We start from the raw sequence: 25,362 nt of genomic DNA, 5'->3' as shown, positions 1-25,362 counted from the left end.
GAGGATTTTATTAGAATTTTAGTAATGTAAAGAGGAATGTGTATTACATTTAAGATTCAGTAAAAAGAAGGGGAAAAAAATTGTGAATAAATTGGTAATTGATGAGGGTTGTGGGTAATGTAGTCGAACTAGAGATACCAAAAAAAGATGATATAAGTGGGTTGTTTTTGTGACTTTTTCTGATGAAATTAGTTAAACGAGAAAAAATTGTGGGTTGTTGGTGATGTGGGTTGTGGGTGATGTGGGATGTGGGTGTTGTGGGTTGTGGGTGTTGTGGGATGTGGGTGTTGATCTTAGTTTATGGTGATTTTGGTGGTGTTTTGAGTGTATTCAGTGGTGTTTTAGTAGTATTCAGTGGTGTATTTGGGAGTACTCAAATGGTGTTTTGAGGTTATTCAAAGGTGTGATTATAAGTTGTGGGTTGTTGTTGTTGTGACTTTCTGATGAAATTAGTTAAAACGAGAAAAAAAAATTGTGGGGTGTGGGTGATGTGGGTTGTGTGTGTTGTGGGATGTGGGTGATGTGGGTTGTGGGTGTTGTGGGGTGTGGGTGATGTGGGTTGTGGTTGTGTGGGGATGTGGGTGTGTGGGATGTGGGTGGGTTGTGGATGTTGTTGAACTAGAGTTAACAAAAAAATGTTATAAATGGGTTGTTGTTGTGACTTTTTCTGATTAAATTAGTTAAAACGAGAAAAAATTGTGGGGTGTTGTGGGTTGTGGGTGTTGTGGATTGTGGGCGTTGTTGTCGAACTAGAGATACCGAAAAAGTGGTTATAAGTTGTGGGTTGTTGTTGTGACTTTTTCTGATGAAATTAGCTAAAACGAAAAAAAATTGTGGGTTGTGGGCGATGTGGGATGTGGGATGTGGGTGTTGATCTTAGTTTATGGTGATTTTCGTGGTGTTTTGAGTGTATTCAGTGGTGTTTTAGTAGTATTCAGTGGTGTATTTGGGAGTACTCAAATGGTGTTGTTTGGAAATGTTCAAAGGTGTTTTTGAAGGTGTTCAAATGATGTGCAAGAGTACTTATGAAGGTGTTCTGGGAGTATTCAGAGGTGATTTGGGGGTGTTCGAATGATGTTTTTGGAGTATTTAAAGGTAATTGATGGTGTTTTTTGGTGATGTTCAAAGTAAAGTGTTTGAGTTAGTTTTTGTGATAATGTTGTGAAGTCTGGAGACTGAGGGAGGAGTTTGGGGGGGATGAGTTGTAATTTAATGAAATGTGTAAGTGCAGATAAATTAGAGCTGTCAAATCTTATTTGGGAGTATTCAAAATGATATTTTGGAAGTGTTTCAGTGTTGTTTGGAAATGTTCAAAGGTATTTTTGTGAGTATTCAAATGATTTATGAGAGTGTTTTGAAGGTGTTCAAAGTAAAGTGAGGTGTGTGTGCGTATTAACTTCGTAATATGTAAAATTGTGACTAGTGAATTTATCGAAAAGTGGTTATAAGTGTTGTGGTGACTTTCTGATGAAATAGTTAAAACGAGAAAAAATTGGGGGTTATGAGTGAAAATTGTGAGGTGTTGGTTGGAGTGTGAGGGTTCGGGAGGGTGGGGAGGAGGAGAGAGAGAAGGTTACTTCGTGGGGAGTGACCTGAGATGAAATAGTTAAAACGAGAAAAATGTCTAGACTTGTGTTGTGAAGAAATTGTGGATTGTTGTGGGTATTAACGAAAAAAATGTGAAATTATTTGGATTATCCTGGGTTAAGAGTGAAAATGTTTTCCCTATGTTGTATATGAAATGTGTAAGGGGAAGTCGACAAGATTCAGTCTGTGTGTGTGGGGTCATCGCGTGACGTCACTGACATAGGGGGAAGTCGACAAGATTCAGCCTGTGTGTGTGGGGTCATCGCGTGACGTCACTGACATAGGGGGAAGTCGACAAGATTCAGCCTGTATGTGTGAGGTCATCACGTGACGTCACTGACCGCCGAGTAAACACACTTTTTAGTTCATTTAACTTAATGAGAGGAATACTGACGTCACACTTGTTTAGACCTGTAGTAAGAGAAAGTACCATGCCCCATAGGAGGAGTTCATTTGAATGCATACCCCCAGAGGGGGGAATCCAAAAACTCGATTCGAGGAGATGGAGTCTTGGTATTATCGAGAAAAAAAAACTTGATCCGAGGAATTGGAGTCTTTGTATTATCGAGAAAAGCTTGATCCAAGGAGATGGAGACTTTGATAGGGGGGGAAAAAACTTGATCCGAGGAATTGGAGTGTTTGTATTATCGAGAAAACTTGATCCAAGGAGAAGGAGACTTTGATTTCGAGAAAAATTTGATCCGAGGACTTGGAGTCTTTGATATCGAGAAACACTTGATCCGAGGAGATGGAGTCTTTGTATTATCGAGAAAAAACTTGATCCGAGGAATTGGAGTCTTTGTATTATCGAGAAAATCTTGATCGGAGGAGATGGAGCCTTTGTATTATCGAGAAAAAAAAATTCGAAAAAATTTGGGATGGGGGTGAAAGTGGGAGGGGCAATCCAAAAAACTTGATTCGAGGAAGTGGAGAGCACAATAAAATGAAATTCAAAAAAAATTTGAAAAAAATCGGAAAAAAATTCGGGGGCGCGGGGGCGATCCGGACGACGCTGCAGAAGGCGCAGCAGAAGGCGCGGGGGCGGGGCGCGCGGGCGGGGCGCGAGGGCGCGGCGGGGCCGGTGGGTCGGCGCGAGGGCGGGGGGGGGCGCGGGGGGGGCGCGGGTGGGGGGACGGGGGGGCGCGGGGGTCGGGGGGGGGCGCGCGGGGGGGGGGTCGTGGGCGGGGGTCGTGGGCGGGGGTCGTGGGCGGGGGTCGGGCGCGGGTTTAAGGTCATTAGCACATAGGTGTGAAAAAGGTCATTAGCACATAGGTGTGAAAAAGGGACCGCTCAGCCGCAGCCCTTTCAGGAGGAGACTGCTCAGGAAGGGACCGCTCAGCCGCCTCCAGTACTACTTATATATATATATATATATATATATATATATATATATATATATATATATATATATATATATATATATATATATATATATATATATATATATATATATATATATATATATATATATATATATATATATATATATATATATATATATATATATATATATATATATATATATGTATATATATATATATATATATATATATATATATATATATATATATATATATATATATATATATATATATATATATATATATATATATATATATATATGAAACTTTCTCTTATACGTTTAAAGATATATTTTTTTCATTAATGTTAATGTAAAAAAATTTAATTTTGCACCAGAAGAATCTTAGAAAACTTACCTAACCTTATTATAAGAAGAACAATTTATTTTAGACTAACCCAACTAAATATATTTGAAATACATTTACAATAATTTAATACTAAACAAACACAATCAAATATATTTTTTTCGTTAGGTTCAGAATGATTTTGGCGAAATTATTGCATACACAAATTTTCTCTTGTCCTATATGGCAAGATGAACGTTGCTATTTAAGCCAATATCGCAACTTCTGCCTATTCGGCACGACACACACACACAGAGGTATGATAAAGCTCACGGCTCAGGGAGAGTGACCTAGTAGCGATCAGTGAAGAGGCGGGGCCAGGAGCTCGGACTCGACCCCCGCAACCTCAACTAGGTGAGTACAACTAGGTGAGTACACACATATATATATATATATATATATATATATATATATATAAATATATATATATATATATATATATATATATATATATATATATATACATATATATATATATATATATATATATATATATATATATATATATATATATATATATATATATATATATATATATATATATATATATATATATATATATATGTAGTTCCTTGATAATGTGAGTAGTCACGAAAGCGCTTGGAATTTCTCTATTCCTTCAGAGTGGTTGTTTTGCATATTTTGAAATCACCTGTTTACTGTGATCTTATTGCATATATATATATATATATATATATATATATATATATATATATATATATATATATATATATATATATATATATATATATATATATATATATATATATATATATATATATATATATATATATATATATATATATATATATATATATATATATATATATATATTATGTAACATGTAATGGACTATTCCATAATTAGTATACCGTATAGTCTAACACCTTATTGGCTTCTTTTTTTAAGGTTGCTGCTCGATACAAGTGTTCGAGTTCCAAGGCAGCGGGGTACAGCTAGACAGCCACTTGCTACATGCAAATGAGTTGTCATTTACGCCTCTGGACTTTCTGTCCTTCTGCGTGAGGCTGAGGTTCTACTTCCTGTGGGAGGTGTCTGGCTTCTTACAAGTCTCTGACAACTCGACGGGTCAAATGATGCACACCATACAGGCAGGTGAATGAAAAAAATAATGATTCAAGGTTGTTCTGCATGTGGTTAGAGCTTCCTGTGTCAATTGTGTGCTAAGGTATGTGTCTGAGATGTATACAATGGCATACGTGTCTGTCTTTGGTGTGTACAGTGATGTATGGTCCTGTGACGAGAAGTAGAAGGCTACTCGTGGCTTAGTTTATAGCGCTCTCAGCTCTCACACTGAGATGTCCGGGGATCGATCCCGGCACGGGTGAAACGTTGGACATGTTTCCTTACACCTGCTGCCCCTGTTCACCTAGCAGTAAGTAGGTGCCTGAGTGTTAGACGATTGGTGTGGGTCGCATCCTTGGAAACAAGGTTAACCTAACTTGCCCGAAATGCTCAACACGGGTTAGGTAAGATTCGTTAGGAAACACTTGTCTTTACCCGCCACTGGAGCTTTTGGTCATCTGACCGAGGCCTTCCCCTGGCTTACCAGCCCACCCCTGTAAAAATTAAGGTTAATTCAACTCTACATAACCAGAGGCTGTCTATATACTATGCCAGTGGTGTCAGCTAGATTTGTAACAGCTGTATCATGAACTTTTAGAAATAAAGATTATTATTGTTTGTAAGATTATCCTAGGTAATTTACACATATATTAAACTATGTATGATAATGGTACTTATGTGTACCTGTACATTAAATAAACTTACATACTATTATTATTGGGGACCCGCACATGTTATCGGCCGGGGCCGTGGGTAGTGATCATTTCATCATTTACTGCACCGGGAAAATCACTAGGGAACAGATAGGCCTACACAGGACAATAAAAATGAGGTCAACAAGAAACTACAGAAAAAGAAACACTGGTAAATACACTGGACAATTGTGACTGGACAGAGACAACAAGTTGCACGGACGTAAACGATGCCTGGGAAAAATTCAAAACAATGTTCACTACCATCCTTGATAATATTGCACCAGTTAAAGAGGTTAAGATTAAACGGAGAACTGAACCCTGGATGACTACTGAGATATTAGATAATATGAAATTCAGAGACCAGCTAAAACAATTTAAAGCAAACAGACAGGATATTGCAGCACTAAATGAATTCCAAAGGGTGAGGAACAGAGTACAGAGACTTATAAAAGGAGCAAAGGCAGGGCACTATTGCTCAAAAATCGAAGAGTACAAGAATAACCCCAGAAAGCTCTGGCAACAACTAAAACAGCTGGGATATAGCCAAAAACCCGTAGATAGATCTAACATAGTACTAAATATCGATAAAGAAGTATGCCACGAAACAACTAAAGTGGAAAATTGTTTTAATTTCTACTATACATCATCCCCTCAAGGGAGGTTCCTTGACGTAGGTGAGGGGCTCTTGATCTAGGGAATTGAATCTGTGCTCCGGTTCCCTGAATTGAACCTGAATACCTTCCATCCCCCCACATGTGCTGTATAATCCTACGGGTTTAGCGCTTCCCCCTTGATTATAATAATAATAATCTACTATACATCTGTTGCATCAACACTAGTAAGTGAACTACCAGCTGCATCAAATACCTTTACCACAGACTCTGATAAGTTTCAAAAATATTATACCAATAAAAGGGTAACCCCAAACAGTTGTCAACTAGTAAGTGTATCTCATGACTTCGTACAAAAAGAACTAAACAGGTTAAACCCAACTAAGAACACCTGCCCAAATTCCTAAAAGATGGCGCCTCTGAATTGCCAATCCCCATTGCTCACATAATAAATTTGTCCATCGCCACTAATACCGTACCAGAGGAGTTCAAGGTGGCCAGAGTTGCTCCTGTCTTCAAGAAAAATAGGTCTGATGTCAGCAATTATAGGCCTGTTAGTATACTCAGTGTAATATACGAATTTCTAGAAAGGACGGTGTACTGCCAAGTAGTTAATTAAGTATCCTAATGACAACACTATTCTTCATAGTTACCAGTCAGACTTTAGGAGATCTTATTCAACCGACACCTCCCTAATTAATCTGATGGATTACATGAGATCTGAAATGTCGAAAGGGAACCTCATAGGAATGGTAACCTTCGACTTGCAAAAGGCCTTCGATACTGTCAACCACAATATATTATGTAAGAAACTTCAAGCTATCGGCAATGGTTCCGTAGACTGGTTTAAGTCCTATCTTAACAACAAGAAACAAATTGTCAAAATCAACAAAACAGAATCAGAACCCCTGCCGATAGCATGTGGAGTTCCCCAACATAGTATTTTGGGCCCCTTATTATTCCTGTTACGTAAACGACATGCCCATCAGTGTCAAGTGCAAACTCCTACTGTGTGCAGATGACAGTGCTCTGTTAGTGTCAGGTAAAGATCCACAAGATATATCTAATGTATTAACACAAGAACTGGAGTCCTGCAGCAGATGGTTAGTAGACAACAAACTATCGTTACACCTCGGGAAAACGGAAGCCATACTCTTTGGCATGAAACATAAACTGAGAAGGGCAAATAATTCTAATATCCGCTGTAATGGGGAACTCATCACTTCAGTTTCCTCAGTAAAATACCTGGGAATCCCCTTTGACCCATGCATGTCAGGAGAACTGATAGGGAATAGTGTAGTAAAGAAAGCGAATGCCAGATTGAAGTTCCTCTACAAACAAGCACAGTGTCTACCTACTGAGACTCGCATGACCCTATGTCTAGCCCTTATGCAGTGTTATATGGACGACACTTGCTCTTCATGGTACTCTGCCTTGACAAAAAAACTGAAAGACTGCAAATCACCCAGAACAAAATGGTAAGATTCATCTTAGACCTGGATCCAAGAGAACATGTAGGCCAGGATGAATTACAACAATTGGATATGCTGAATATTGAAGACAGGGTAAAACAACTGAAGTTAAAATCAAGTTTATAAAATTGCTTACAGTGTCCGGAATATCTTGTTGCCAATTTTGTCAAGGTTGGGAACCAAAGCAATCATAGTAGTACTAGGAGGAGAGAGCACAACTTTGTAGTACCCACAGTCTGTGGCCAGGCTTCAAACACCTTTTATTGTACAGCAACAAAAAAATGAAACAGATTGCCTGCACATGTCAAAGCCAGTCATAGCATGAGCCAGTTCAAGAAGAGAGCCAAGAGGTGCCTAATGAATGTAGCGACAGAAATGGAGAATGATTTTTTTGTTTTTTTAGCTAACACTCGTGTAAATATAAATAACTCATTTTACCGTATTCCTAGAATATCTTCTTTATAGTATAATAACAAGATATTACCTCCTTTACAGTATAATAATAAGGTATTTTAAAAGGACCCCAATGGAAAGAAGTCACTGTCTTTTTTGGGTTGTCCTAGGCTCTCTCCACATATGCTAATATGTATGATAAATTATGTAACTGTATTTATGTACACCTGAATAAACTTGCTTACTTAAATATAATTCTCAGTCTTCCATGCACCAACAGCCAGCTTCTCTTGATGCTGTCTGCAAAGAAAACGTTAGCAATGGCACTTTTGTAGTACACGACTGAAATATTTTGATTTTGCACGGATTGGCATTAACTATATTACTAGATTGTCAGCTAATAAAATTATGGAAAATTTTATAGGAGGTTACCTGTATGTACCTCAACATTACATGCATACGAGTAATCTCATTAGGAGACAACAACCATATTGTTTACTGTAGTCACCCCGTGTAGACATGTGAGAAAACTTAACCACCCCTGGTCACTGCAGGTGGTTCCTTCGACCTCACAATCTTATCCATATCTATCCGAGACCAGTATAAATTGGATAGCACCCACAAGTACGGCGCTATTAATTAATTGTGGACTGTATAGATTATATTAGTTTAACTGAATGAAGGGGGGAAGGGTAGGTTACACATGGATATATCCGTCAAGGAAAAACACTTGTACATAATCCCACCATTTTCCAGATATTCTCTGGTGGTCACTTGATGTAGCTGGATCACCCACAACCTATCCAATTACAACATACCTAACTGGCCAGTATCAGTCTGCTATAACTAGAAGGGTTACTTAACTGTGGGTGATTGATGCTCCTTATTTCCTCCATTCACCATCTCATTTTGATGTCCTGCTACACCGACACGGTTCTTATTCCAGCAGGACGAGGTATCCGTTGGTTTGTCCCGGTTTAGAAGTCGTGACTCCATATAAACTTCACTATCCTCGGGAAAGGAACCACGAGGTAAACAGATGCTCACTCTGAGAACGGCAACTCATTTCACTTCACACATTCTCTTAACTTGGTGTTATTATCACTGATTACTTTTTAGTCCACCATACGGTTTAATGTCTCATAATTATTATACACATTGGAGGCCACTCCATTAAGATGTGAGACCGATGAGTGATGATTAAATCATGGGTATTTTTCCCCGGGACACACTCCATGGCGACGCGCCAGTCACCCCCGGTCCTACCATTATTCACTGATTTTGCCACTTTATTACGGTTGTCCCGTAAATCATGTTCCCTCACTCTTCACCAGGAACAGTTACGACACTTCCTATTATGAAGTGAGGCCTATATTAATCCTTAGGCCACCGTGAACGCCAGTTTCCTGGTCCCATGTTTTCCCGGCCTCTTAACTCCATTCCAAACACTCTCGCTCCCTGATGCCCCGTTTCGACCTCTCCCTGCCCATCAGCGCAGGTGCAGAGCTTCCCTGTTGTTTCTAATCCATTTTCAAATACATTTTTGACCCATATCGACACATTAAACACCTATTAGGCACTATAGCTTTGGAAGATTAAAATATTTTCCACAAGTATAAAATCATCATTTAGAAATATATGCATGTACTACATTTCCGTGGCTGGAATAATGACACAGCTGAAGCAATATCTTTGTATGACCCTGTATTAATGCAATAGTAATTAAATTTTCATTTTTTATAGAAGTGAATTTGAATTATATTCGAGTCACACTGTCCAAGTTGCGTCGTTACCACTTTTTGAAGCAGCAACTGAGGGCACTCACCTGGCACCATGTCTGTGTTACCTATGGTGATGGTGTCACCATATCTTACTTGGATGGCCTGGAACAGGATCGTCGCCAGGGGTTTCTTGGAGAATCAGTCACTGGAACTCACATAAAAATTGGTTCCTGGGATGCTTACAACAGCTTCAGTGGTCAGCTCTCCCAAGTGAGTGCTCAGATGTACTTTAAACTTTCCTCATAAAGCACACTCCTAAACTAGTTTTGATGCAAAATTATAAAATTGGTATATTAAAAATTTGTATGACATTGCTTTATCTTGAGAAGGTTGGGGAAAGAAAGGACGTCAGAACAATTGGTCCAGTGATCTTATCTAGGACGATTAAATGTAACATCCCAATAATTTGGCATATAATATCAGGTGCTATAAGATTTCCTTTTATATATTCCAGGCCAATATATGGAGTCGAGTCCTGACAGCTGACGAAGTGGCTGCACTGGCTGACTGTACTATGGAAGAGGAAGGAGATATATTGCCTTGGAAGGGCCCTTGGACAGTTAATGGAGACATATCACCATCTCAAGTATCCTTAGATGATCTCTGTAAGGGAGCCTCAGGTACAGAGTACTTTGTCTTCAATGATTTTACAGCCCATTCTGCCTTCCAAGTGTGTCAAGGTCTCGGTGGATTTGTACCAACTCCTCAACTTCCTGAAGAATACAACACCATAATAAGAACTATAACTGAGTATCATACAAAAATAAGCAGTTTGTGTAAGTCCTTCTGGGTGGGAATCTCAGATGAAAAGGAAGAGGGAGTTTGGATAGATATCCAACATCAGTCACAACTTCACCCCTCGTGGTCCGTGGCTGAACCTGATGGGGACAAGCTTGAGAACTGTGCAATAGCAGAAGGTCCTCAACAATTTGCTGATACACGTTGTGATGAGTTAAAGTGTGTAGTGTGTGCTGTTCCTCGACGTCCAGTGTGGAAACTTCTTGGTGCTTGTGAGAGGTACCAACGCAATGTGCATTTCGTGGCTCTTCAGGATAACTCAAGCAATCTAATTTTTCAAGGTTACTCTGATTTTCGAATAATACAGAATGAAGACAAAAGTGAGTGGGTGTGGAAGGATTGGCACACGGGTCAAACAATGGCTAGTTTATCCAATGCTGTAAATGATGTTCCAATTGGTCGTCAGACATGGACCCTGACGAAGGCTATGTGTAGCCAGACTGGTGGAAGTGCACGCCGCCTTTTGTTGACACCTTGTGGCACAGGATATTTCTCATGTGATGATGCCTCCTGCATCCCCCTCTACCAGCGATGTGACCTCAAATTTGATTGTCATGACAAGAGTGATGAAAGTGGATGTCACTTAGTGAAGTTTCCTCCGGTGTATCGTCCAGATTTACCTCCAGAAATTAATAACAACAACTTTTCACAGCCTCTTCCCATTGCTCTGTATATCAACATCGAAAGTGCTGACGTAGACACCTCCTCCATGCACATGCATGTCAACTTCAACGTTAGCATGACATGGCAGGAGTCAAGGCTCAGCTTTCTTAACCTCAATGAAGACTATACGCTAAACAGGTGAATCACTAATTTTTTTACTCTCCTGTTACTTGACATTTTAAAGTTCTTAATACCTTTATCTTATTCCTGCTTTACCTATATAAACCACAATGGAAGAAGCAATGACAGACTTCCTCTACGCACAGGTATATTTGTGTATATACAAATACTAGTTCTCAACGTTAGCGTGCCCTCAAAACATAGACTTCTAGAGCTACTGTGGATCCTTCAAATACCTAAGCTCGGGCTCCTAGCGCCGCTGTCAGAATATCATTTAGCAATATTGTTACCTTCAGAGTTGTGTGATGATGGTTGTTAGACTTTTGAAGTGGTGGTTGTTTGTGTTGCGTGCTGTTGGTGATTGATAGTGTTATGTAGTGATGGTTGTGGGTGTTGTGCGGTGGTCAGTCTTTGAATGCAGTTATATATCTTCTTATTAATAAAAAAATATAAAAAAAATATTATTTATTAACACATCGGCCGTTTCCCACCAAGACAGGGTGGCTGGTAAAAGAAAAACTTTCAGCATCATTCACTCCATCAGTCTTGCCAGAGGCGTGCTTACACTACAGTTATAAAACTGCAACATTAACACCCCTCCTTCAGAGTGCAAGCACTGTACCTCCCATCTCCAGGACTCAAGTCCGGCCTGAATCCCTTCATAAATGTTACCTTGCTTACACTCCAACAGCACTTCAAGTCCTAAAAAAACATTTGTCTCCATTCACTCCTATTTAACATGCTCACGCATGCTTGCAGGAAGTCCAAGCGCCTCGCACACAAAACCTCCTTTACTCCCTCCAACCTTTCCTATGCCGACGCCTACCCTGCCTTCCCTCCATTAAAGATTTATACACTCTCAAAGCCATTATATTTTGTTCCCTCTCTCTACATGTCCGAACCATCTTAATAACCCCTCCTCAGTCCTCTGGATAATACTACATATTGCCCTCGGACATGATATCTCCACTGCCTCAAGCCTTCTCTGTGTTGCAACATTCACCACCCATGCTTTACACCCATATAAGAGTGTCGGTATAACTCTACTCTCTTACATTCCCCTCTTTGCTTCCATGGATAAAGTTCTTTGTCTCCACAGACTCCTCGGTGCACCACACCTCTTTCGCCTCATCAATTCTATGATTCACCTCATCTTTCATAGACCCATCTGTTGACATGTCCACTCCCAAATACGTTCACCTCCTCCATACTCTCTCCCTCCCATCCGATTTATAATCTTTCGTTACCTAATTTTTTTCTTATTCTCATCGCCTTATTCTTTCCTATATTCACTTTTAATTTCTTTCTTTTTCATACCCTTCCAAGCCCATCCAACAACCTCTGCAACTTCTCTTCAGAATCTCCCAAAAGCACAGTGTCATCAGCTAAAAGCAACTGTGGCAACTCCCACTTTGTGTTAGATTCTTTATCTTTTAACTCCACACCTCTTGCTAACACCAGAGCATTTACTTCTCTTACAACCCCATCTATAACTATATTGAACAACCATGGTGACATCACACATCCTTGTCTAAGGCCTACTTTTACTGGGAAATAATCTCACTCTCTCCTACATACTCTAACCTGAGCCTCACTATCCTCTTCACTGCTTTCAATAACCTACCTCCTACTCCATACATTTGCAACATCTACCCCATTGCCTCCCTATCCACTCTATATATATATATATATATATATATATATATATATATATATATATATATATATATATATATATATATATATATATATATATATATATATATATATATATATGTCGTGCCGAATATGTAAAACTGGTCAATTAGCAAGAACTCATTTAAAATTAAGTCCTTTCTGAAATTTTCTCTTATACGTTTAAAGATATATTTTTTCATTAATGTTAATGTAATTTTTTTTAAATTTGCACCAGAAGTATCTTAGGAAACTTGCCTAACCTTATTATGACAAGAACAATTTATTTTAGTCTAACCCAACTAAATATATTTTAGATTTGTTTACAATAATTTAATACTAACCTAACACAGTGAAATATATTTTTTTTCGTGAGGTTCAGAATGATTTTGGCGAAATTATTGCATACACAAATTTTCGCTTGTCCTATATGGCAAGTTGAGCGTTGCTATTTAAGCCAAGATCGCAAGTTCTGCCTATTCGGCACGACATATATATATATATATATATATATATATATATATATATATATATATATATATATATATATATATATATATATATATATATATATATGTGTGTGTGTGTGTGTGTGTGTGTGTGTGTGTGTGTATCATTAACAACACTGCGACTAGCGAAGGAGTAGAAACCATGCTGCTTTGGACCGCCTCATGGTGAGCGAAAGACACTTGACGCTCTAGTCCACAGGACCACACAATTCTCAAGAATGACGCACGAAGCCAAGCTAGGTGTTGTATTCATCATCCGAGAACTGTGGTATGAATGCCTCTGAGCTAATTTCATTCTACTCCCAGTTTGGTGTACTAGCCCAACGAGCAATGGTATATGTTACTGTACCCACGATGGAGAAGTATTGATCAGTAACAACACTGCGACTAGCCAAGAAATCGAACCCATGCTGCTTTGGTCTGCCTCATGGCGAGCGAAAGAAACATGACGCTCTTGTCCACAGGACCACACAAATCTCAAGAATGACGCACCCAGCCAAGCTAGGTGTTGTACTTGTCATTCGAGAACATATGGTGGTGTGGATGACTCTGAGTTCATTTCATTCTACTCCCTGTTTGGCATACTAGCCTAATGAGCACTATTTTATATTACTGTACCCACGAACGAGCAGTATTGATCAATAAAAACACTGCGACTAACCAAGGAGTTGCACCTATACTGCTTTGATCATTACCACTCGTTTGTGGGTGCAATAATATAATATAATATACTGCTCGTTGGGCTAGTACACCAAACAAGGAGTAGAATGAAATTAGCTCAGAGGCGTCCACACCACCGAATGTTTTCAGATGACGAGTACAACACGTAGCTTGGCTGGGTGCATCATTCTTGAGAATTGTGTGTTATTTTTGCAGGGGTCGAGTCTCAGCTCCTGGCCTAGCCTCTTCACTGGCCGCTACTCGGTCACTCTACCCACTCCGTGAGCTTTATCATACCTCTCCTTAAAGCTATGTATAGATCCTGCCTCCACCACATCACTTCCCAGACTATTCCACTTCCTGACAATACTTCCTAACATCCCTGTGGTTCATCTGAGCCTTCAGCTTCCAACTGTGACCCCTTGTTGCTGTGTCCCATCTCTGGAACATTCTGTCTCTGTCCACCTTGTCGTTATCATATCCCCCCTACCTCTCCTGTTTTCCAATGTCATCGGGTTGATTTTCCTTAACCTCTCCTCGTAGGACATACCCCTTAGCTCCGGGACTAGTCTTGTTGCAAACCTTTGCACTTTCTCTAGTTTCCTTACATGCTTGACTAGGTGAGAGTTCCAAACTGACGCTGCATACTCCAGTATAGTCCTAATGTACACACTATACAGGGTTCTGAACGACTCCTTATTAAGATGTTGGAATGCTGTTCTCAGGTTTGCCAGGTGCCCGTATGCTGCCGCAGTTATTTGGCTGATGTTTGACTCAGGAGATGTGCCCGGTGTTATATTCACCCCAAGATCCTTTTCCTTGAGTGAGGTTTTAGTCTCTGGCCCCCTAGACCAGTGGTATTCACTAATTTTTGCAAGAGAGCCACTTCGGTTAAAGACATTGAGAGAGCCGCAGCTACTGCAAGTTAGCGTAACTCAACTAAATTAAGTAGTACTGAGCTGCTAGTGCAATATAGTAAATGAGAAAAATTAGACATGGTAATATTAGCCTGCATATCTTGTTATTAATAGCAAAATAAAGACCAAACTTACTTAATGCTCCTTTTCTACTGGTCGGGTCTGGGATGGCTGTTCATCACTATTGCGTTTTTGTTTAACCACAAATCGATCCATCATAACGGACACTACTTGACTGCACTTTGGTTTCAAGTAAAACTAGCCCATCGCAGCTAGCTTCCACAAGCAGCAACAGTTAATTAAGTCGTTACTTCAATATATGTTGCCGCAGTCTCAAATATCTGTTGCTTATTTTCAAACACAAATCTCCAAGAGTAACGAAATACGTCCAGTCTCCCCCGAAAGCTTGAACTCAACTGATTCAGTGAGACCACCGACGCCTAGAGCTAGACGTGTCCCTGATCAGTTTCCCGTAGTGGACACGTATGATTTCTGTACAACTAGGGTAGGGATGTTAGAATGTTATCTCTTACTGTGACTTCGTCTTCCATCTCACCTCATGAAAATATGTATCTTACTTGAAAAATTATTTTTCTATATTTTTTTTATTAATTAATTTATATATTTTTCGAGAGCCGTGAATTGAGTCACACAATGAATACCACTGCCCTAGACTGTACTCCGTCTGTAGTCGTCTTTGCCCTTCCCCAATCTTCATGACTTTGCACTTGGTGGGGTTAAACTCCAGGAGCCAGTTGCGGGACCAGTCCTGCAGTCTGTCCAGATCCCTCTGTAGTTCTGCCTGGTCCTCGTTCGATTGAATTTACCTCATCAACTTTACATCATCTGCAAACAGGGACACTTCGGAGTTTATTCCTTTTGTTATGTCGTTCACAAATATAAGAAACAGTACCGGTCCTAGGACTGATCCCTGTGGCACCCTGCTCGTTACAGGCGCCCACTCTGACACAACACCATGTACCATGACTTGCTGTTGTCTTCCTGACAGGTATTTCCTGATCCATTGTAGTGCCTTCCCTGTTATCCCTGCTTGGTCCTCCAGCTTTTGCACTAATCACTTGTGTGGAACTGTGTCAAACGCCTTCTTACAGTCCAAGAAAACGGAATCTACCCACCCCTCTCTCTCTTGTCATACTGCCGTCACTCTGTCATAGAACTCCAGTAGATTTGTGATGCAGGATTTCCCATCCCTGAAACTGTGCTGCCTGTCGTTTATAAGCTCATTCCTTTCTAGGTGCTCCACCACTCTTCTCCTGATAATTTTCTCCATGACCTTGTACACTATACATGTCAGTGACACTAGTCTATAATTTAATGCTTCATGTCTGTCTCCTTTTTTTTAAAATTGGGATTACATTTGCTGTCTTCCATACCACAGGTAATCTCCCTGTTTCGATAGATGTGTTGAATATTGTTGTTAGTGGTACACATAGCACCTCTGCTCCCTTTCTCAGGACCCATGGAGAGATGTTATCTGGCCCTATCACCGTTGAGGTATCTAGTTCGCTGAGCAGCCTCTTCACTTCTTCCTCGGTTGTATGTATTGTGTCTAACACTTGATGGTGTATCCCACTTCTCCACCTTTCTGGCGGCCCTTTTATCTCCTCTGTGAACACTTCTTTGAATCTCCTGTTCAGCTCTTAACATACTTTGTGGCCATTTTTTATGACCTCCCCCCCCTTCCTTCCTCAGCCTGATTACCTGGTTCTTGACTGTTGTATTCCTCCTGATGTGGCTGTGCAACAGTTTTGGTTCAGGTTTGGCTTTTGCTGCTATGTCATTCTCATATTGTCATTGGGCTTCCCTTCTTACTTGTGCATATTCATTTCTAGCTCTCCTTATTTTCCTGGGTCCTTTGCCTTCTATATTTCTTCCATTCTCTAGCACACTTGGTTTTAGCCTCCCTGCACCTTTAACGAAAAAGCCAGGATAACCTGGCTTTTTCTTTATTCCTGTTACCCTTGGGTAGAAACCTCTCCTCAGGTTCTTTACATATTTTTGTCATATATTCCATCATCTCGTTTACTGACTCTCTGCCAGCTCTATGTCCCACTGAACCCCATGCAGGAAGTTCTTCATGCCTACATAGTCTCCTGCTTCCCCCTCCACTTGTAACTCTACTATGTAGTCGAAACTCGGAATAACGTGATCACTGGCCCCAAGGGGTCTTTCATATGTGATGTCCTCAATATCTGCACTACTCAAGGTGAATACAAGGTCCAATCTCGCTGGTTCATCCTCTCCTCTCTCTCTGGTAGTATCCCTAACGTGTTGGTACATGAGGTTTTCCAGAACCACCTCCACCATCTTAGCCCTCCACGTTTCTTGGCCCCCATGTGGCTCGTGTTTGTGGTTGAAGTCACCCATGATCAGTGGCTTTGCCCTGTTCGCATGAGCCCTTCTTGCCACTTCGGCTAGTGTGTCAACCATCGCTCTTACTCATACTCTTGCCTTGGCCTCCTACTGTTCTGTGGTGGGTTATACATCACTGCAATTACTACCTTGGGACCTCCAGACTGAAGCGTTCCTATTATGTAATCTCTTTTTTCTCCTCTGTTTCCTCTCTCCAGCTGTGAGGCAGGTTAGGTTAGGCCTAAGCAACATGGGTTCGACTCCTTGGCTAGTCGCAGTGTTGTTATTGATCAATACCAGTCGTTAGTGGGTACAGTAATAGTAATATAAAATACTGCTCGTTGAGCTAATACACCAAACAGGAAGTAGAATGAAATTAGCTCAAGAGGCATCCACACTACTGTATGTTCTCGGATGACGAGTATAGCACCTAACTTGGGTGGGTGCATCATTCTTGAGAATTGTGTGGTCCCGTGGACTAGAGCGTCATGCGTCTTTTGCTCACTGTGAGGTGGGACAAAGCTGCATGAGTTCGACTCCTTGGCTAGTCACAGTGTTGTTATTGATCAATACCACTCGTTCGTGGGTACAGTAATATATATGTATATATATATGTGCAATAAAATCACAGTATACAGGTGATCTCACTATATTCAGAACAACCATTGTAAAAAAATTGTAAAATTCTATGCGCTTTCGTAACTTCTCACATTATCAAAGAATCAAGGAATAACGATAATGTGAGAAGTTACGAGAGTGCTTGGAATTTCATTATTTTTTTTACAGTGGTTGTTTTGCGCATATATATATATATATATATATATATATATATATATATATATATATATATATATATATATATATATATATATATATATATATATATATATATATATATATATATATATATATATATATATATATATATATATATAGTGCCGAATATGTAAAACTGGTCAATTAACAAGAACTCATTTAAAATTAAGTCCTTTCCAAAATTTTCTCTTATATGTTTAAAGACACATTTTTCACTAATGTTAATGTAAAAAATTTTAATTTTGCACCAGAAGAATCTTAGAAAACTTACCTATCCTTATTATAACAAGAACAATTTATTTTAGCCTAACCCAACTAAATACATTTTAGATTTGTTTACAATAATTTAATACTAAACAAAGAGTGAAATATATTTTTTTTCGTTAGGTTCAGAATGATTTTGGCGAAATTATTGCATACACAAATTTTCACTTGTCCTGTATGACAAGTTGAGCGTTGCTATTTAAGCCAAGATCGCAAGTTCTGCCTATTCGGCCCGACATATATATATATATATATATATATATATATATATCTATATATATATATATATATATATATATATATATATATATATATATATATGTATTTATATTAATATGCACAAATTGTTTCCATTGACATTACGATTTTATAAATACAAGTTGAAGAGTGATTCCGCGCACAGAGAATGAGAAGTAAAGTTAAAAGGAATGGGAGAACTGTTCCAATTTCTTGGATAAAAACCTTTCACTGGCATCAAAACTTTCCACATTCCATCCTTCAACTGATATATCCATGAACAATTAAAGGAAAACATTGTTTTTAGCGACTCACTTTTCTCAGTAAAATGTATTTAGGTTGAAATAATATTTATATTCTAAACTATTTATTTATTTATTTATTTATTTTTTAATTTGAACATGATACAGAGAAGTACAAGGAATACAATTTTTAAAGTGCAGCAGCCAAAGCACCTTGTATGCAGAGCATTATGGGCAGGCTTAAAATTAACTTAAGATTAACTAAGCAATAATATATTCAGTGGTACAAAAATGATTGTAAAACAGATAACAATTTAGTACAAATGAGTATTACAAAGACAGGTTATATGGTCATTTACTGTGTTGCTGTGTAATCACTAGAATGTAGTGTTATGTTAGGTAATGAAGTTAAATAGTAACAAAGTTTGATTGGGTCACAGGTTAACATTTATGAGATACAATAATGAGACATATATGAGATACAATTTATGAGATACAATTATTCAGTATTTATTTAGTTGTGGGTGAGTAAGTGATTTTTGAGAAGAGACTTGAATTTATAAACAGACAGTGTTTCTTTTATATTCATAGGTAATGAATTCCAGATTTTATGGCCTTTTATGTGCATTGAGTTTTTGCATAGCGTGTGATGGACACGAGGAACATCAAAGAGTGATCTGTGCCTTGTGTTATGATCATGTGTTCTGTTGAGGTTGGTAAGGAGATGTTTGAGGGGAGGGTTTATGTCAGAGTTAAGTGTTCTATGTATGTAGTAGGTGCAGTAATAAGTATGGATGTTTTGTATGGTGAGTAGGTTTAGAGTTTTCAATATTGGTGGAGTGTGCTGTCTGTAGTGGGAATTTGTTATCATTCTGACTGCAGCCTTTTGTTGGGTAATTAATGGTCTGAGATGGTTTATTGTTGTTGAGCCCTATGCACAAATTCAATAGGTGAGAAAGAGGTAAATAAGTGAGTGATATAGGGCCAGGAGGGCTGACTGTATCTTCGATAGTATGCCTACGGTCTTGGAATTTTTGGGGGAAATTTGTTGTATATGTGTTTGAAATTTGAGTCTGTTATCAAGGTGGATTCCTAAGAATTTTCCCTCTGTGAGTTTAGTTATAGGCGATCCATTTATCATTATGTTAAAAGACACATCTGTAGCTCTGTTACCAAACTGAATGTAGTAGGTTTTGTCAATGTTTAGAGTAAGTTTGTTGGCCCTCATCCAGGTTGATGTTTTCTGTAATTCGGTATTTACAGTATTGGCTAGCATGACTGGGCTCGGGTGAGAATAGACGTATGTAGTGTCATCTGCAAATAGTGTGGGTTTGAGTAGTTGCGATGCATTTGGTAGGTCATTTATGTATATGAGAAAGAGAAGAGGGCCTAGGACACTTCCCTGTGGGACACCAACTGTAATTGGCTGTGCGGAAGAGTTTGCCCCATTTGTGTACACATATTGGCTTCTGTTGCTGAGGTATGACTTGAGGTAGTTGAGGGAGTGCCCTCTTATACCATAGTGTGACAATTTTATGTGGAGCAAGTCGTGGTCAACTGTATCGAAAGCTTTACGTAAGTCAATGAAGATCCCTAGTGGGACTTCTTTTTTCTCTATTGCTGTATAAATATGTTCTAGCATGTGGATAATAGCATCATTAGTATTTTTATTAGGCCTGAGCCCAAATTGACAGGGGTTGAGTATGTTGTGGGAGATGAGGTAGGAATAGATACGCTTATGGATTAATTTTTCAAAGATTTTAGAGAGAGGGTGTAAGTTTGATATTGGCCTATAGTTTTTCAAGTCTGTGTGGTCTCCTCCTTTATGGATCGGGGTGACCCTTGCTATTTTGAGAACTGTAGGAAACGTAGAGGATTCAATGGATTTGTTAAAGAGTGTTGCAATGATTGGTGATAGCACCTGTGACACTTTTTTATATATAATTGGTGGTGAGGTATTTAAATCTCCTGTCTTGTTTTTTTAGTTTGCTGATAATAAGGGAGACTTCAGTTGGGTTAGTCGGAGCTAGGAACAGTGTGTTCGGGTAGTTGCCAGTGAGGTAGTCATTGGGTAGGGTATCTGAGCTTGGGATTTTATTTGCAAGGTTTTTTTCCTATAGTGGAGAAGAAATCATTGAGTCTGTTTGCTGTTTCAGTAGGTGGGAATTGGGGTTCATCTGGTTTTCTTAATTCAATTTCGCTATTTCGTGTTATCTTTTTTGTTCCTAGTATTTCTGATAGGGTTTTCCAGGTCTTTTTTATGTCACCTCGTAAGTTGGATAATCTGTTCTCATAATACAATTTTTTAGCCCTTCTTATTAGGCTGGTTAGGATTGACGAGTAACGTTTTGTTTGGTCACTGGTTACGTGGCCCATTCTGTACTGTTTTTCTTATTGGTGTTTTGTATTTATGGATTTGAGGATACTGGGTGTTAGCCAGGAACTGTTCAGTCTCTTCGCAGTCATCTGTTTAGTTTTTTTTAGGGCAGTGCTTGTTATAGAGGTATTGGGTCTTTTTTAGAAAATTATTAATACATTCGTCAATATCTGTATAGATTTCTAGCTCAGTGTGCCAGTCAATGTTTGTTACTGCTGCTGTGAAGTTATTGATAGCTGCCTCATTGTGAAGTCTGAAAGTGACTTTAGTAGTGTCTAGGGGTAATTTGCCAAGGTTTGTTATGAGGAAGGTAGGGTAGTGATCTGTGGTATTATCTGTGATTACGCCTGATCTTAAGGGGGATATGGTGTTGGTCCAGATGTGGTCTAGTAGGGAAACACTAGTCTCTGTAACTCTTGTTGGTTTTGTTACTGTTGGTAGCAAGAAGCAGTTACTCATTGTGTTTGTGAATTTTGTAATTTTGTTTTTAATTTTGTAACATAGATACAAATGTATCTATGTAATTATTTAAATATTAAACAAAATTTATTTTCCGATACAATATGTGGTAGAATTAATATTTTATTCAGCGTGCCCAGTTGCGTGGCATCATTTCTAAGCTTGTGTGTTTGCTGTCAGAGTGCCATACGAGACAATGCAGCGAGTGTGGGTCCCTGTGATAGATTTCACTAACACTAAGGGTAACCATATCACACTAACTGACCACCAAACCACCATGGTCATCAACATGCTGGGTAAACCAAGACTGGGAGACAACACTCAGCCAGAAGAATGTGAGTATTGTAGTTTATGACACCTATGTTTCTTTAAGAGGCGCGTGAAGTTTCTCTGTCTCTTAATATCATGTTCATTTTTCAAATATAATCTACCATATCTATAATTACTATAGCATTTGCTTTATCTGCTTTTGTAAAGTGAAGTCCAGGATCTTTCCTTAATTCATGGTATAACTTAACGAATCATTAATGACAATTGAAATTTCGAAATGGCTGAGAAAGAATTTTGTATAATTTAACCGATTTTCTTGTGTAATCATTGTTATCTTCTACAGTGGAAGTATATGCTGGACCAGAGAACCCAATGAGTGTCAGGAGGAAATATAGCATAACCTTCCAGTGTCAGTTTAATCTTAAGATGTATCCTTTCGACGAACAGGTGAGACATCTTCCTTCAGATAATGTCCCTGGCTTCTCTGGTTTAGGTTATTTAATACTAAGACTTATTCCTTCATGTTGCCTAAATTACCTAAATACTCAGATCCAAAGAATTGTTATTGTTCTGAGACGTTTTATTTACATATCTTTTAGAGTGGCAGTTATGACATAAATAACAAATTAATAAAATTCTAGAAATTCTAGATAATTTCAGGGTTCGTCCGTATCTCCTGGAAGAATGTGTGTGATCTTTATACTAAAAGTTTTACTTTTCAACATATTTTTCCAGTATTAAAGAAGGTTTTTCTTTACCCCAGTAGTTCTGCAACTTGGAGCTGACAATGCTGTCTGCATCATCTCGGCTGCTTGTGTTTGATAAGGTTGCCACCACCGCTGTTTTCAACGGGAATCCACAGCTTGTTGAGTACTTTGTAGGTGATGTTGATATTGAGTTCCACAACGAGCGAGACTTCGCTGCTGTGTTTGTCAAATGTAAGTAAACTTGTTTAGTATGTGTAGATTTTGTTAAAATAATACATGAATCGTACATTAAAAATATTAAAATACAGTGTTTATGAAATGTGTGTTTTGTTACATGAAATATACTAAACCGATAATTATCTTGAAGATAACAATACTAGGATGGATGTTACCAAAGACATTATAAACTTAGACTTATCACCACAGCTTCACACTTAGTAACATAACTGTTATTGACCCTCACTGTTGCCTTGCAACACAGAGTTGAAATTTTAAGTTTTATCATAACATTATTAAGAGTTCCAGTTTTTACTCTTCTTCGATGATCTAGTCCAGTGATTCTCAACTTTTCCTCCATCATTAACTCCCTCGGCTTGATGTATTTCTCCATTTACTCCTTCACTTCCATACAAAAAATTTATCGCCATCATAAAGGGACAGATAAACAAGGTCAGAAAAAAAAATAAATTATTCAGGTTTTGCACCAAAAATAAAAATAATAAAACATTCTTTTCTAATGAAATAATTATACAATCCATTTTTATCACAAAAAATAAAACCAAACAGAAACACCAGAAACATTATCAGTGGGAACACTGCTGAGTCATTGAGTCAGTTTGTTTATGCGAGGAGATGTTGATGACAATGTTGATGACAATGTTGATGACAATTTTTTTTTTTATTATCACACCGGCCGATTCCCACCAAGGCAGGGTGGCCCGAAAAAGAAAAACTTTCACCATCATTCACTCCATCACTGTCTTGCCAGAAGGGTGCTTTACACTACAGTTTTTAAACTGCAATATTAACACCCCTCCTTCAGAGTGCAGGCACTGTACTTCCCATCTCCAGGACTCAAGTCCGGCCTGCCGGTTTCCCTGAATCCCTTCATAAATGTTACTTTGCTCACACTCCAACAGCACGTCAAGTATTAAAAACCATTTGTCTCCATTCACTCCTATCAAACACGCTCACGCATGCCTGCTGGAAGTCCAAGCCCCTCGCACACAAAACCTCCTTTACCCCCTCCCTCCAACCCTTCCTAGGCCGACCCCTACCCCGCCTTCCTTCCACTACAGACTGATACACTCTTGAAGTCATTCTGTTTCGCTCCATTCTCTCTACATGTCCGAACCACCTCAACAACCCTTCCTCAGCCCTCTGGACAACAGTTTTGGTAATCCCGCACCTCCTCCTAACTTCCAAACTACGAATTCTCTGCATTATATTCACACCACACATTGCCCTCAGACATGACATCTCCACTGCCTCCAGCCTTCTCCTCGCTGCAACATTCATCACCCACGCTTCACACCCATATAAGAGCGTTGGTAAAACTATACTCTCATACATTCCCCTCTTTGCCTCCAAGGACAAAGTTCTTTGTCTCCACAGACTCCTAAGTGCACCACTCACTCTTTTTCCCTCATCAATTCTATGATTCACCTCATCTTTCATAGACCCATCCGCTGACACGTCCACTCCCAAATATCTGAATACGTTGATGACAATGTTACTCTCATATCGTCATCGGCTTTCAGTCGGTTCCTGGACTTTGTCTTCATTGCTACTAAACTGTGAGTTTTACCCAAATATGAACATCAACCTTTTCGCATTCTTCTCAGAGAGTAGCTGAAGATTGAAGATCAATCAGCTCCTCTGTTGCTGAGTCATCAGGTGCATCAAATATTTACCCTTTGCCATGTAATATTTTACTCCCAGGGGTAAATTTACCCCAGGTTGAGGATCACTGATCTAGTCCTTCATGCGGACAGACTGCCAGTTTAGTGCCTACACATGAAGCTGCTTATTATGAGGCAGCCTTCTTTGTTCTGGAGTAAATTTCTTTTATCGTTACTTAAGTATACTACTACCCAGTAAGATTTAGTAAATACATTGTACAGTAAATGTGGAGAAATTTTCTCTAGGAGGGGGGTATCAGCCCCTTCAGCCCCTTCAGCCCCTCCAGCCCCTTCAGCCCCTTTCAGCCCTGAGGGGCCCAGCCCTCTCAGAAGGGGCAAGCGTCTTGTTTACTGCTACAGTGAGTAATTGATCACAGATGCCGTACGAGTATGCGACGTGGTCAAGTGACTGATGCTCCTTGCAGTGCAGTGTTGCAAAGTGTATTTTAATAAGAGACAGTACATCTCTTACTTTAGCAGGACAATTAAGGAAAATCCTGCTCCCTCTTTATTACCATAGTGAAGATAGTGGACATTGTTGTCTTTGCTTAAGACAGCAAGAAACAAACATTTTGCTTTGCTTCATCGAGGAAGTGGCAAGGAAGCAAAAGTACTAGGTCAGCATTTTCTTTGTGCTAGGGGAGTGACGGCATGGGGCGCTGTGGCGTCTTCAGATTACTTTTGACTCTACTGAGAGTGACACTGACGCCAGGATAACCAACAAAGAACGATCTGTGCGTTAGTGTGAACAAAGTATCTCACAAAACACAATAAACACTTAAGAGAAGTGTGATCAGCTTCTTTAGTGATAAGATTGTGAACAATAAAGACAAATCTTGTGGAACATAGTGTACCAGTGTTCGTTTCCTAGACAATGGAAGACGTGGACATCCAAGGACACTTCAGCTTCTATCAAGTCACCGATACCTGTCGAAGGTGTGAAGAACACCATAGCTCACGTTACAAGAGCAAGGTATGTTACGAATTTCTTGTGGTACGGGGGACTGCGCAGTACTTGAGTCGCAAGGAGTTTGTAATCAGCCT

At 39.1% G+C, this 25,362-nt stretch overlaps 1 protein-coding gene across 1 annotated transcript in view; it reads left to right on the top strand.

Annotated features, from left to right (window-relative positions):
• Positions 1–25,362, top strand: part of LOC128706008 (uncharacterized) — a 76,426-nt gene that overhangs the window by 27,811 nt on the left and 23,253 nt on the right. Inside the window, exons 2-7 of the mRNA XM_070087357.1 lie at positions 4,203–4,409; positions 9,294–9,541; positions 9,786–10,930; positions 21,621–21,775; positions 22,054–22,157; positions 22,477–22,648. Of these exons, the coding sequence (XP_069943458.1) occupies positions 4,203–4,409; positions 9,294–9,541; positions 9,786–10,930; positions 21,621–21,775; positions 22,054–22,157; positions 22,477–22,648 (2,031 nt within the window). The remainder of the gene's footprint in view (positions 1–4,202; positions 4,410–9,293; positions 9,542–9,785; positions 10,931–21,620; positions 21,776–22,053; positions 22,158–22,476; positions 22,649–25,362) is intronic.

The sequence above is a fragment of the Cherax quadricarinatus genome, chromosome 21, assembly GCF_038502225.1.
Source record: "Cherax quadricarinatus isolate ZL_2023a chromosome 21, ASM3850222v1, whole genome shotgun sequence".
In the NCBI taxonomy this organism is placed as follows: Eukaryota; Metazoa; Arthropoda; class Malacostraca; order Decapoda; family Parastacidae; genus Cherax; species Cherax quadricarinatus.
Note: the sequence above shows the minus strand (reverse complement) of the source record. Positions and strands in the feature narration are given on the sequence as shown.